Source organism: Harpia harpyja, chromosome 7 (assembly GCF_026419915.1).
Source record: "Harpia harpyja isolate bHarHar1 chromosome 7, bHarHar1 primary haplotype, whole genome shotgun sequence".
NCBI lineage: Eukaryota > Metazoa > Chordata > Aves > Accipitriformes > Accipitridae > Harpia > Harpia harpyja.
In genome coordinates this window covers 33,933,727-33,948,353 of record NC_068946.1, presented here as the reverse complement: position 1 = coordinate 33,948,353, position 14,627 = coordinate 33,933,727, and the positions used below count along the sequence as shown (strand labels likewise).

General features: G+C 35.4%; 1 protein-coding gene across 6 annotated transcripts in view; it reads right to left on the bottom strand.

Annotated features, from left to right (window-relative positions):
* The window catches only part of LOC128143838 (neurabin-1-like), a 44,811-nt gene that overhangs the window by 15,490 nt on the left and 14,694 nt on the right, over positions 1-14,627 (bottom strand). For 4 of the 6 annotated variants that reach the window (XM_052791630.1, XM_052791629.1, XM_052791632.1 and 1 more), the window contains exons 3-14: positions 14,405-14,537; positions 13,788-13,908; positions 13,208-13,312; positions 12,910-13,030; positions 12,315-12,458; positions 10,425-10,478; positions 8,353-8,582; positions 6,614-6,710; positions 6,350-6,533; positions 5,400-5,551; positions 4,255-4,588; positions 754-841 (exon numbers count right to left, since the gene is read on the bottom strand). In XM_052791630.1, coding sequence (XP_052647590.1) covers positions 754-841; positions 4,255-4,588; positions 5,400-5,551; positions 6,350-6,533; positions 6,614-6,710; positions 8,353-8,582; positions 10,425-10,478; positions 12,315-12,458; positions 12,910-13,030; positions 13,208-13,312; positions 13,788-13,908; positions 14,405-14,537 — 1,763 coding nt within the window. The remainder of the gene's footprint in view (positions 1-753; positions 842-4,254; positions 4,589-5,399; positions 5,552-6,349; positions 6,534-6,613; positions 6,711-8,352; positions 8,583-10,424; positions 10,479-12,314; positions 12,459-12,909; positions 13,031-13,207; positions 13,313-13,787; positions 13,909-14,404; positions 14,538-14,627) is intronic. The other 2 variants (XM_052791631.1, XM_052791633.1) reach the window with 1 other exon arrangement.

Below are 14,627 nucleotides of genomic sequence, written 5' to 3'. Positions count from 1 at the left end.
TTCATATGCAATGCAGAGTGAGTTGAACCTCTTTGTGTGAAGTAAGTTATCATTTTTATGTTATTTGTTATATTTGTTGCAGTATGAGTCTGAGTCTTCGATGTTAGCTGGCTTCAACAAGCTTTATACCTGGCTCCACAGGAGCAAGGCTTATTGCAAAACGTAGCAACTCTCAAATCCCCAGAGTTCAGTTACCACACTGCATTTCCAGATAATATGCAGCTTGCTCTTTTGTGTTACCCCTGTTCGCATTCTCATCTTCTAAAGGAATTCAGAAATCCACTCATCACTGCTGCCTGCCTCCAGGGAACAGTTCAGTAAGCAGCTACTATAGCCAAACCGTGTGCAATGACACCTCTACTGTAGAAGGAATTAAGGCAAGACAGGTATCTATTTTAGACTGTAATGCCAGCATGACATAACATTAGAGTCTAAGCTCCAACAGTATTTTTGGCATAAAGCTATGCATGGATTTCCAATTTAATTCATCAAGAAGTTGTGTATTCAGATAAAAACTGAAGAACCCGAAGAAATTCTTTGAGGGAAAAAAGTACAGATAAATAAAATCAAAATGTGGTAGAAACATGAATGCAACGTTACAAATTCTAGATGAAAAAGACTCTGTCCAGTGGTGTTGCTATGAAGTAGCATTACTAGATTTCCTGAATATTTTTTTTATTTAGAGAACATGATATTCTCCAAAAATAACACTGAAAACCATTTATTTCCAAATGAACACAAGTAAAATCTTACCCAAAATCTGGAAATCTCCTTTTGGACCTCCCTGATGATGTTCCTTCATTTGTTTCTATTGTCCTGTCTTCATTTTTCTTTTCTTCTGCTTTTCATAGAGGGATGAAAAATAAAAACATTATTCTAAAAATACTTGCAAGTTTCAAGTACTTACAATGATGCTTGTAAGTAAAGAAGAAACTAAAACCTAAGTAACAGTGTTAAAATTCTCATTTGCACATACAGATACTAGCTGAAAATACTACAGCCATATCAACGTAAGTTATTCTCTATGGCATCTTCCCACCATTCTGGCTGTGCCGTACCATTGAAAAATGGCAACACAACAGTTGCTTATGACTGATCAAAAATATCGCTTTTGATAAACAGTAATTCTATACTGTCTACAGAAAGATAAAACTTACTACAGTATTTTGATTCAATGAATTACAAACAAAGATAGTTTAAGATAGGTTTAGAAGAAAGTACCTCTTTCTTCCGCAAAATATCAACTTGAAAATACAACAACTAGATAACCAGTATAAATACATGAAAGAAACTCAGTTTTAAAGCAACAGTTGAGCAAGTACAGCATTTAATCATCCTTTATTACACCTGGAGTATTAAAAGATGTTCCTTCTGCATTTTTTCTGGTTCAGGAGCTAGTCCAGGCTAGCTACTTGGAACATGGGCTACATATGCAAGCTGCTAGCTCCAGAATGAGTGCCTAACCAACATGATAGCCAGTACCTGGAGAGCAGACAGATCCCAAAAAGCTGAGTTTCTTGGAAACAGTATACAAACTATAACTATTCTAAAGAAATAATTGGGACTTTGAAGCTCCTCCAAGACTGTGGTATTTTCAAAACTGGAATACAACCTGCTAGGATCTAATTTTTCACCAGAGGGAGCATGTTCAATTCCAACTGCTCAATTATCAAGTGAAATTAAGTGACAAATTTAAGCATCACACTACCTCATCCCAATGTGACACATTACTGCAAATCCTGACCATACTTCCTTTTAAATTCTCAGGCTACTAGATTATTATTTTTTTAAATAATTGAAATATGTTTCATATTGCAAATCAGGTGTTTCATAACTAAGCTGCCTATGAAAGACATGCACCCTGCTTTTTATGAGACAAAGTAGGTTTTAAGCTCCGCCTTTAAGACAACTCCTGACATGAAGTAATGTACACAGATGCCTTCAGGGATCATAAAAAACAAAAAATCATGTTTACTACACAAAACTGAGGACAACTCCCCACCACCCCATCAGCTAATAATCCTTCCTGAAACATACAATGGTTATCTCAAAGTTTACATGCTGAATAGTCAGGATAGTCAGGGTTTTTGTGGTTTTGTTTTGTTTTTTTCCTATCTGATCAGTAGTTTCTGATCAACATCAGAACTTTATCTAATTAGTTAACCACTCTTCCTAAACATGTAACATCCAATAAATTGTAACTACCACTTAAACTGGTTATTTTTTCTGTCAACTTAAATACAAAACCAGAAGAATTAATTTTAATATTGACATGTGTTTCCAGCTGTCCTGGTTTCAGCTGGGATAGAGTTAATTGTCTTCCTAGTTGCTGGTACAGTGCTATGTTTTGAGTTCAGTATGAGAAGATTGTTGATAACACTCATGTTTTCAGTTGTTGCTAAGTAATGTTTAGACTAAATCGAGTTTTCAACTTCTCATGCCCAGCCAGCAAGAAGGCTGAAGGGGCACAAGAAGCTGGGATGGCACACAGCCAGGGCAGCTGACCCAAAGTGGCCAACGGGGTATTCCATACCATGTGATACCACATCTAGTATATAAACTGGGGGGAGTGGGGGCGGGGGATGGCTGCTCAGGGACTAGCTGGGTGTCGATCGGCGGGTGGTGAGCAATTGCACTGCGCATCATTTGTACATTCCAATCCTTTAATTATTGCTGTTGTCATTTTATTAGTGTTATCATTATCATTATTAGTTTCTTCTTTTCCATTCTATTAAACTGTTTTTATCTCAACCCAGAGGTTTTACTTCTTTTCCCGATTTTCTCCCCCATCCCACTGGATAGGGGGGAGTGAGTGAGCAGCTGCGTGGTGCTTAGTCACTGGCTGGGGTTAAACCACGACACCAGCTCTCTCTCCAGAGGTAATATTTTAAGAAAAGAGGTTAATTTCTAAACCACATTACAATAGGTTAAAAAACAGACTGATACATGAATGGATGGGAAGGTAATTGAAAGGATTATTTCAATGAAATAATAGGTAGATATTTAAATAGTTAGAAAGCAACAATCTAACAGAAAGTAGCATTTAGTGTCATTGTGCCTGCAAAGAGCTAGCTTTCAATACTAATCCTCATCTTTGATGTCTGCCAATTTTAAGAAAACATTTGCAATGCTTCAGCCATCACAAAAAAGTTGTAGAAAAGAAAGCAAAATCACTTATACATTAGGTACTTGTTTTCATACAATTTTTTTAAAAAACAAACAAAACAAACAGAAGCTGGGGTAGAGACAGTTTTTGTTTAAGACTTTCTAGAAACACATAGTATGAGCAGAGTATAAAACAAATCCTGTTTTCAGAATACTCAAAGAAAGGTTTTGTCTGAGCTGTATAGAAAAGACAGCAAATATAATCTGCCTTTATATATTCTGCTAGCTGACTAAAGGAAATATCAAGCATTTAAAATATTCTATCTGATCCCTTTTTCAATTATTCACAAGAAAAAAAGCCAAATATTTCTATCAAATAATGATTAGTAGTGACTAGGCTGATTATAATACCTTTAACCTTTTCCTACTGAGAAATATCCTGAGAGGGCAAGATGAATAATGCAGTAATTCCCGTAACGTTCAGAATACGTATCTTGTTTAAACACCTGGATAATGTTGGGAAACACGAAGTCAACACTGAATTTTTCTGGGAATTGGGAAATCAGTCAAACTTGCTCTCCAATACATTGCCACTTATGAGGCTAGTGTTTTGCAGAAATGTGTTATGAACTTTACTGATTATCCACAGTCAGTTACTTAGCTCCCCTCTAGGCTTATGTCAAGGCAACCATTTAGACCCTCTAGATTTAGAGGTTTGAGCTTTTACCAAACTGACTTAGACATATTCCTTTCTGTAACTGTTTAACTGAAACAACATTTATTCTGCAGGCACCTTTTAGATTCTTGGCACTATAAATTATTTTGGAAATGTTGAGGTTTTGCAGAAATCTGGTAACTAATTTGTTGCAGATGAAGAAATTAAAAGATAGATAAGCATATTTCAGAACATACTACTGTTTTATCAAAATCTTTCAGTAAGTAAAAATAGAATACAATGAACTTGCATACTTTTTTGCTAACTTCAAAGTTTTCCTGAAGAGTTAACAAGTGGTTTTAGAATAGGTAATTAGTTTTGTAGTCAGTTCATTTTCCCTCAAAGTAGTTTATTGTTCAATATTCATTTATATCTAAAATCTGTAATACTTTAACCCTGAAGGATTAAAATAATAATAAACCCTTAAGTCTTACCCTTGGCCTCTTTCCCTTTCCCTTTTGCTTCTCTTTGCTTAACATTCTTGGGATACCCTTGAGGAGAATTGGGAGCCATCTCTTCAGGGGGAGGTGAACGAGTGGTAGTTGTGCTGTTTTCGTTGTTTGGTTTGTGTACTGGAGAAGAGTGTGTGGAAGCAGAAGGAGTTGACTCTAGAGGACTTTCTGTGCTTTCTGTTTGTTCAGGCTTTTCACTCTTTTGATCTATGTCATCCAGGCACGGGAGAGTTAATTTTTCACTTGTTTCTAAGGTCTTGGTTAGGTACACAGTGGAGAGTTCTCTGTTGAGAACAGTATCTTCTGAATCCTCATCCTTCAACAAATTCAAAAGTTATTTTATGAGCATGACATAATCCTTCACTATCTGATCTTTTACCAGGATATAAGGATATGCTATGCTACAGACAAACTTCCCAGTTCAGAAAATTTTAACTTAATCACTTGCAGATACCATCTGAATCACATGAAGCTGATTTTAGAGACTTTTCTTTATCTACCCCTATACAGATCTTGTGCACATCCCAAATCCTCTTTCTCTAGCCAAGTCAGAAATGTTCTGGTATATCTTGGCCATTCCAATTCAATGCAACCACTTTTCAGTCTAACTGAAGTAGTTCAATCTTCTCCATCTATGACAGGCTCTCTCTCATACCAACTATATACACCTCAGTATTTCAACTGTTTTCCAGAAACGTGCAAGAACATTTTATTGGTATATTTTTTCTGGCCTTAAATGATTATTTATGGAATAATGAAGCATTTCAGAAGTGTTCAGTTTTTGAAGAAATTTGGTAACTAACTTGTTTCAGACGAAGGAATTATAAGATAGATAAGCATATTTCACAACATACCACTGTCACTGTATCAAAATATTTCAGGAAGTAGAACACAACAAGCCTGCATACTTCTTTGCTAACTTCAAATTAACTGTGCCACAAAGAACATGTTGGAGATCACATATGTGGTATGAACCCAAAGAGGGTTTTTCACTTGATACAGCATAAAAATATGATGCTTCGGCACAGTGTGAATGAAGCACAGAGAACACTTAAAATTGCAAATGCAGATAAAACTGAACACACATTCAGGCTCCTGAATGCATAATTATCTACCAATATCGGTACCTGTAGATTTGCAGTCTGTTGTCCAGCCCCAAGAGATTCTTTCAGCTTTGATCGAGAAGGTGGCTGGCGTTTGACTTTCAAAGCAAGCTGAGCTTTTGCTTTGTGGGCACTGGTATCTAATCTGGGAGTATCCCCAACAAAAGCATCAAAATCTGCAACAAATATGTAGTTCTTTTAAAAAACAAAACAAACTGGTAGGCAAGTTCTCCAACCCACTATCCAGAAAAATATTCAGAAGTTAAATCAGAATTATTCTACCTGGTAATGATTACTATCTGGAAATACTGTTTTATATAATACTACAATATTTTAACATGTTGTGATAGCAATTTCTAATTAATTTGAAATATATTTCTACACAATTTCTTCAATTAAAAAAAAATAAAATCAATCAGGATATAATTTCTGAATTTTATTCTCAAATAGATGAGAATTTGTGCCCAAAATGTACTTTCCTATGCTTGTTCTTTAAGACAGAAACTCTTTACAAAGTACATAAGCATCTACCAAATCTTTTTAAAATATGCTTCTCATGTGAACCACCATCTGATATTTTATAACATTCTAGGCATAAAATTACAAGACAAATTAAAAAAATCATAGCAAGTTTTGGTGTAAATCATAGCTTAAAATCAATGGGATTTTAACTGACATATCTCAGTGTTTTAGTCCCACTAACGTTATTGGTTTCACTAATAGAGAATCTGAGGAACAGTGAAGACAGATCTCTCTCCATCTATCTCCTCTTTCCCACGGCATTTAAGAAATACATTACTACAATACTGAAAATGTCGGGGGACCTAAACAAAAATATCCACACTGGCTCAGGTCAAACATTTACCCAGTCAGTAGGAAACAGCAAACACTTAACTTTTTAACAACAAAAACCAGTACACATATAACTCCTGATTTTTGTTAAATGCAAATCAAAGATCCTACAACCTACTTACCAGAAATTAACATTTCTGAAGAATTTAGTCTTTCTTCTATTGATTCTGTTTCTTTTTCATTTTCTTCTCTTGACTGCTCATTATATTGGCCTGGACTTTGACAGCCATCTGCCAATAAACTACCACCTCCAAACATATATGGCATTCTCTGATATACTTTCAATTTACTTTCAAGCTCTGAAATCTGCAAGAATTAAAATTCAGGAGTGAGATACAACTCTCCAAGAATGCAGAAGTTTATTTCAAAATATAATACTGCTTTACTTTTTCCTGATATATTTTCAGCTGTTCTGCATATTTCTGGTCTCTCTCTTCAAGTAGCCTTGAATGGTCGTCTTCTTTTTTCATAAATTCTATTTCTCTGGTGAAAGAAATATATACATATATATGAAACAGTAATACATAGAAATGTAGCAAAATACATAAAATAGAAATACGCACAGTTGCATTTACTAAAAAGCATTCTGTTAGTAAACATTGAAAAAAAATCAGTCTGTAAGGTATAACTGATTCATTAATCTTGTAACATCACAAAATGACCTATGTTTCTACTGTCTTCAAAAGTAAGTACATATGACACTATAATTTACTCTGGGCTGAAAAAGGATGCTTTGCAACACTTCTTCTAAAAGTTACAACCACTTCTCTACCTTTAAAACTGGCAAGTTGCATATACATTTAAAGCGACTCTAACCATTACGGCTCACTCTCTTCCACAAAGATACATGCACACATGGTATTTTCCTTCCAAAAGCTATGGTAAAATTCTTTGTAGGAAAATAAATTGCATTTCAAGTTTCTACTTGGTTCATCCTACAGAAATTGCAATGCCTGGGTTTTACAAAAAAGAAACAATGATTTCAAGAAGGAAACAAAAATAAAAGCTGCTTTTTCCTGCAAGTCAGATGGAATAACACACAAAAATAGAAAATTAGTGTAGAACATCTACACAAAATGCAAAAGCTTCAGGGACAGTCAGAAGAGTAATGGGAATTTGCTAAACAGCGCGGAAACGGAAACTAGCGTGTTAGCAGTCATCTTAACATACTTTTGAACTTCCTTGCATATAAGCTTGGGAGGAGAGGGGAAAGGAGACCTTTAAAAAGCTCACCAAACAGCACAAAAATGCACTATGAAAAGTAACATTTCTGCATGTGGACTACAGAGCAAAAGAGCATGCAAACTGCCTTTAAAAATAAGTAACAAGTGGAGAAATTGGGGACAAGAGAATTATATGCTTACAGTAACTACCAAAAGCAACAGTTGTGTTCTGTATTATCGAGACAGTTCTACAAGTATTTTGCAATTAGCTCTTGTTTAGCTGAGAGGAAAGAAGGCAGAACAAATAGACACAACTGCATGACAATAATGTACAAGTCTTACACAGATGTATCTAATAAGCAATATTACCTCTACTAAAAAAACCAAACCTGTTAACAGATTGAAGATGATGTTTTCATGCTGCCATTTTGATAGGCTAGATACATATGCCAACCTCTTAATTTTTCTCAGAATTGCTTTTATTCCCCCTACAAGATATAATTCCTAAGTCAGGCTGAATCACACATATCTGGCTTTTATATCCTTTGATGCCTACCCTATCTGGAACATTCAGGTTGGTCAAAGCTAGAGGGTTTTTCATGAACAGCAAAAGGTATTGCCAAATACCTCATGCCAAATTTCAAGTAGTCCTTCCAAAAGTATAGATGCATTACAGTTTCTCAACTAAGTTGTTTTAAAAATTTGTTATTGAAATATTTCAATAATTTTTCCTAAGCTTAGAATCAAAAGTAGCAGCAAAGTTTTTGGAGAACCTTTCCAGAAGCTGGTGACTTAAGGTATGGAAGAATTCAGCATGTATAGCCCACTGCTTCCCTGAACTCTGACAAATGAAAAGAAAATGTGTTAAGCAAATCCTAATCCTACATATCATTGTCAGTTTTCCCCATAATGTACAAAATATACCAGCACGAAAGGGAGACGTGGTATTTTGGGGTACTTACTTTTGTTGGTAATCTTTAAGCAATTTCTTGGCTGCCTTGTATTTCTTTTCAAGGGCATCACATTGTTCTTGAGTTTCTTTAAGATGCTCATTTACTGTTTTGCATAAACTCTGTGCCTCTAACCAGTAGGTCTCTAACTTTTTAATTTTCTCTTTGCTTTCATCTAAGTTTTGCTGAAGTTGGGCTCGACTCAGTTTCCATTCATTTTTTTCTGCTTCAACAATTTTTAACTGAAAAGATTAATACTTAAGGAATTAATATAAACTAAAAGATGAAATAAAAAACCAGTTGTTTATACATATGTAAGTAGAGAATAGCTAATAACAAATACTTACCATTAATATTAAAGACACTGAACTTTTAAAGAAAAGGTATCAACTCTTCTAACCCTTGCTAACACAAGTAAGTTCAGAACTCAAACCCAAGAGTCTTTTACTACTTCCTCATTAGTATTGCTTCTTTTTAAAGAGATAAAATGAGTAAGACCTTTATTATTAGCTTATGTTGACTTGTTCAAGATCTCACCATTTCTTAATACCTCTGGAGGGGCCTATTTTGATTACCTTCAAAGGCAACTGGAGATACAGAATCTTAACCTGTATAAGACAAGCTCCCTGTCCTACTACTTTGTTACCAACAGCTTTTTGAATAAAGCTAATGAGACCGGTTGATCTTCCTTGGTACTTTATACAACATTGGTCTTCCTAATAAATTATGATATACTCATGGTTTGCTTTCCTGGGGCTAATTTATAAAAACACCAAACATTCCCTCAACAAAGGAGAGGGATGGGGCCCCTTCAGCTTGACAGCAGCCACATTATAAAAGGGAATGTTAACATGTGAAGTTCTCCAGGCCTTGGAGGAATGAGCAGGCAGGATACCACTTAATTTGTCCATGCCTCCTTCTTTGGGGACACCATTTATACTGAGGAAATCACTGCTTTTGAAGCTAGTTAAGATCACCTGCTGATGGAATAGAGATGTTGTAAGGACCAAGAATTTCTTGAATTTAAAATGGGGCAGTAAGTTGTACTAATGCCAACATTTTTAACAGCTTTTTTAGCAATCCAGTTGGGCCAAAATTCAAGAATACTGCAAGGAGGAGGAGCACTGTCAGAAATCAAAATCAGAACTATCATAAGAACACAAAGAGGTTTTGGCTGCCTTGCCTCTCTACGCTTGGAGCTTTGAACATTTGCAGAGTGCAAGAAAACCCCCAATAGATACTGTTATTCAAAATTATTGCAGTCTGAAGCACTATCCCCTCTGTACTTGCTACGCGCCCCCAGCAATGTGCTGCAACTTGTCCTAGGGTACACATTTCTCAGCAAGGCAACACAGAAGGGCAATGGAATAAAAGAAGCTGCTCACCTACAACAAATATTTCCAGAAAAAAGCCATGCACAGATCTCCATCAGTGGAAAAAGCAGCAAAAAGAACAAGAAACCCTTTCTCAGAGAAAGCAGAAGTGTTGAACCAATTCTCACCAAAAAAAAAAAAAAAAAAAAGCTGGGAAAAAATTCCCTCCCCACAGCAGGTCAGAAATTTGAGGAGGGAAAGACGGGAAACAAGGTAACAGAAATAACTTTCTGGTAACAGAAAGTCAGTCGCAAACCATTGTCTCTAAGTGCCAAATCTATACTCAGATAAGACAAGTTCTATCTGCTGAAAATGTTCTAATACTTGTCTGGGAGCTTGTTTCATACAGTACTCTACTATATTCAGTTCTGCTCTAAGCAGTAATACTGAAGCGTTCATTTTATAATGGCACAGGGGGGATTTTGGGATTGGGGGGTTGTTTGTTTGTTTGTTTTGTGGGGTTGCGGGTGGGTGGGTGGGTTTGTTTTGGTTTTGTTTTTTTAATTTGAGCACAGGTCTTCAGCTTAGAAATGTCTGTCTAGCATAACACAGAATATATTGAGCCTGAGACCTAAAACAGATTGCTGCCTTTTGCATTCAGCCTGCTCTTGGTAAAATTTGTAGATAGAAATAAAAAAAAAAACCACAAACCAAAAAAACACACCACACACAAAAAAACCCACCACCAAATAAGATTCTTTGAAAACTTACTTTCTCCTTCAGTTGATTCACTTCAGCTATTGTTACTGCATGTTTTAATTGTAGCTGAAACAACAAACAAACAATTGTATGAGCATACAAAAAATGCATTTGTCCATGATTCCCTTCTTCCTCAAACCATTTTTATAGTAGCATGAAGTCAACTTAATTATTTGTCAATTACAGGAGAAGTGATCATGAGCTTTTATTAAAAGAAAGTTGAACTCAAATTAAAACCAAAAAAGTTCCACAGTATGCCACTTGCTACAAAAATCAATATGTGATGTGGGATTTTTAATTATAGGTGATCATTTTCTATACATTAAGTGAGGAGGTTAAAATAATGTTTCAATGTGCCAAAAGAATGAAAAGGCAGCATGCACTTATGATGACAACTGGTACACAGAATCTAGTAAAAATTTAACAGTACTAAATATTTTTACTTATCAGCACTTACAAATAAACATGCTGGCTTTGTTTTAAAATTAAGCCTTGTACTTTACACCACAAATCTGCACAGGATTATTAGAAATGGATAAAGGCTACACCTAAGCCAAATGTAAAGATTATTGTTTACGTGTCTTAAGGAAACAGCACATATATGAGTGCAAAAGCACATTTTTTTGACAACTGTTAGTTATTTCTTATATCTCTTTCCATCTGTAACCCTCGGGGGATTTTTTTTTTTTTTGGCAAGGCATAATGCACCAAACACACATTAAAACAAATGAATCCATGACTATCCTTTGTTTAGATTATGTTAATAACAGCATAGTAATGATTCCAGCTGAGAATTTAATTGTATCCCAAGTAAATATAGCGCTTACGAAAAGATGCTGTAGCCTGCTGCTACGCTTCCTAACCTAGAAAAACTGTAAATGTTCTCTAGTGATCAATAGCCTGAAATTTCAACTTCCCCAACAACATCATCAATATCATCAAGAGAGCAAACTTAAGGAGATCTGCAAAATACTGATTCTTTACAAAAATAAGCTGGTGCATGTACAAATGGCACCTGACAAAACAGTTTCTTTGCAGTATATTTTCCTCCTCCAGAGTGAAAATGACAGGGACTTAAATTGACCAAAGAAGCCCAGACCCCTAAATGCCAAAGACCACACCACTTAAATCCCCAACTAAATTCCACAGACCTGAATAAAGCAAATATGCTCCTTTATAAAAACCCTGGGAAAAGGGAACTGAATTTTCCAATTATGTTAAGTTGGGATTCACAGTCTGGAATGCCCTATTGACTTTACAAATTCATTACTTCAAAAAAATACACCATAAAAAAAAAAACCCAGAAGGGATTACCTGAAAAAACCCTCCAAGCCAAAAACATGCCTATCTACAGAATCAAGTGCTTTTATGTATGCAGATATTACCCAGAAAACCTCAGGGACTAGAGCAAGAGATTAGATGTGTATTTCTTGTCTTCCTGAAGAATATCTAACCACAACATTCAAGACCATTCAGAATGGGCATACTTGTCCCTCCATGCTCCCCCCACAGCTACAGCCATTCTACTATGCAGCAAATAAAAGCAAAGTCCAATGGGCCACAGAAGAACCAAGAGAAGCGTCATATCTATTTAATGCAATGTTCAGACATCACAACAAGGAGGGAGGTGATGTTGGGTTCTAACACCTGTTTCCAAGGGCTTTTTTTAATTTAGTTTAAATGAAAGGACCATTTAATATAAATAGGTATAGGGAAGATGGGATCAGAAAATTACAGAAGACCTACATTTCAAGGGACATTTACCAGACAGATTATTTGCGATGTTGAAACAAACCCCAAACCACACGGAGGGGGACATGAAGGAGATTATATCCAAATCTTACAAGGTTCAGGTGCTCCCCCAGTGCATCACAAAGAATATTTAAGAAACTGCTACCACACCTCTTTAAATTTAAGAAGAGACTGTGCTGAATCCATATCCAGTGGTAAACCAATATCTTCATTTTCAGGAAGATCAAAAACTTCTACAGATTTTCCATGTAAATGTGACTCATATGTATCATCATCATCATCATAGTCATCATCCTGACAAAATGGGAAGATCATGACATTCTCTAACACACACACTTTGCATTATAGTAGCAGCAACAACAAAAGCATACAATCAAGGAATCCAAACAGTTGCAAAACTTTTCTCAACTAGTTACTAGGCCATTTTAGTTTCTTATACCTATGATAAGTTTTAAAGATGACTTGCAAACACCTTCATCAAAAGTTCCACAAGAGAGAGCTAAGCCAGCCATGCACAAAACAATCACACACAGCTGATACCTTTTGGATTACTGATAAACTGGAAGTATAGCAAGTAATGCTAATCATGTGCCTCGATAATAGTAATGTATGAAGTTTGTACTTTCTGTTTACCCTTTTTTTACTTCAATTTGATTCAAAAAACATTTATTCCACTTGCAGAAATTATTGCATGTAGCAGTAATCATGTACTTTTAAAAATATTTAAGTATGTATGATGTTTTACCTGCTCTGTATCATCATGAACATAGTGCTGCTCATACAGACATCTCTCTTGCTCTAAGGTCTCACTAATGAGGCGGGCTACTTCACTCTGAGTCCCTGGCTTCTCTCTCCCAATGAGAAAACTACAGAAGAGAAACAAATTACCTTGAAGCAAAAAGTTTAAGATATGCTTAAGAAATTAGTTTGCCATACTGCTGCCTTCAGCAATGTCTTTGTAAAACTTTCAGATTATGGTTTTGTATTCTCCATTAATGAAGAATGAAAAAAAGAAAGTAGTATTTCATAGAAAACATACATACCTCACTGTGCCTTTGGTGTTTTTTAATACAGTGGCTGCAAAGAACTGAGTAACTCCGACCAGACTTATGCCATCAACCTCAACAATCTGATCATTTACTTGAATTCTGCAAAATAAATAAATGCTTAGCTAACACTTCAACAAAAGTATTTTGGCTTGACAGATTTTTGACATGACAAGTATCACTTAAAAGTCACTAATATTTATAATAAGAATTTCTCAGTTACTATGCAGATCACCGATTAAAATTTACATGGTATTTGCCTTGATATTTTTTATACTGTTTACACAGTGATTGCTGTCCTGGGGTATCAACATGATTTTGTGGCACTTTTACACTTGGGCACATCCTAAGCTTTTCTCATATATGCTGTAAGCAGATCTACACTTATTTTGCAAAAATGTCCTATATTAAATAAAAATTGTTTTTTAAAAAAATTAACATAATGCAGGAATGTAATATTTATTCAGCCACATTCAGCTTTTGTACTTTTATTCACAGTATTTAGCATATCCAATGAAAACAATTGGGCTCAGTTAGAAATTTGTAAAAAGCATAATCAATTCAATGAAAAACTCACCGTCCATCTCTCTGAGCAGCTCCACCATCTGTTATTGTTTTTACAAAAATACCTAGTTTTTCCAGTCCCTGATCAGCACCAACTCCCATTCCAATAATACTGATGCCCAGACCACTGTCACCTAAGGGATTAAAAAAATCTAACGTTAGCCGCATAACACAAGATGTAACACTTAGCAGTAGTGAGCTGTTTCAAAGCACTCCAAGTCCTTCCACGCAAAAGATATGAAAATTCACTTAAAAAAAAAAAAAAAAGACAACATATTTTTCTATCTAGATACTACTTAAAGCCTTTCTGTTCTGTAGTTATGACTGCCTGTTAGATTCAAAGCTTCATGGTATCTGGAAGAGATAGCAATGTTTATGAATCGTATATATTTTGGTGCAGATCTGTCACTCAGTAATATAGCCTTCCTAACTTCAATTAAGTATGACAACTTGCACTTAGTAGAGGTCTGTCCAGTTAACATTCACTAAATTCAATAGAACTAGCCATAAATGTAAGCCTGAACACACATTCAAAAATTCAAGACCTAAATTCAGGGAAAATAGAGTTTACAGTTGTTTTATCTTTTGTGCGCATAGTATCTCTTGCAAATGTTCAAGGTTTGATTGCACCTTTTTCAATTTCCACAGGAAACACTTCCATTTTTTCCACCCTTTTCTCAAGTTCATACTCAGCTGAGGCTGCCACAGGGTCAACTTCTTCATTACGTCTATCATAGTCTTCATTTGAGTAAGTACTGAAAACCTAAGAAAGGTAACAGAAAACTTTTTTTAGTGCTTTCCCACCCCCTTTCAAACATGACATAATTGAAAGAAAATCAGTAAGGAAATTAAA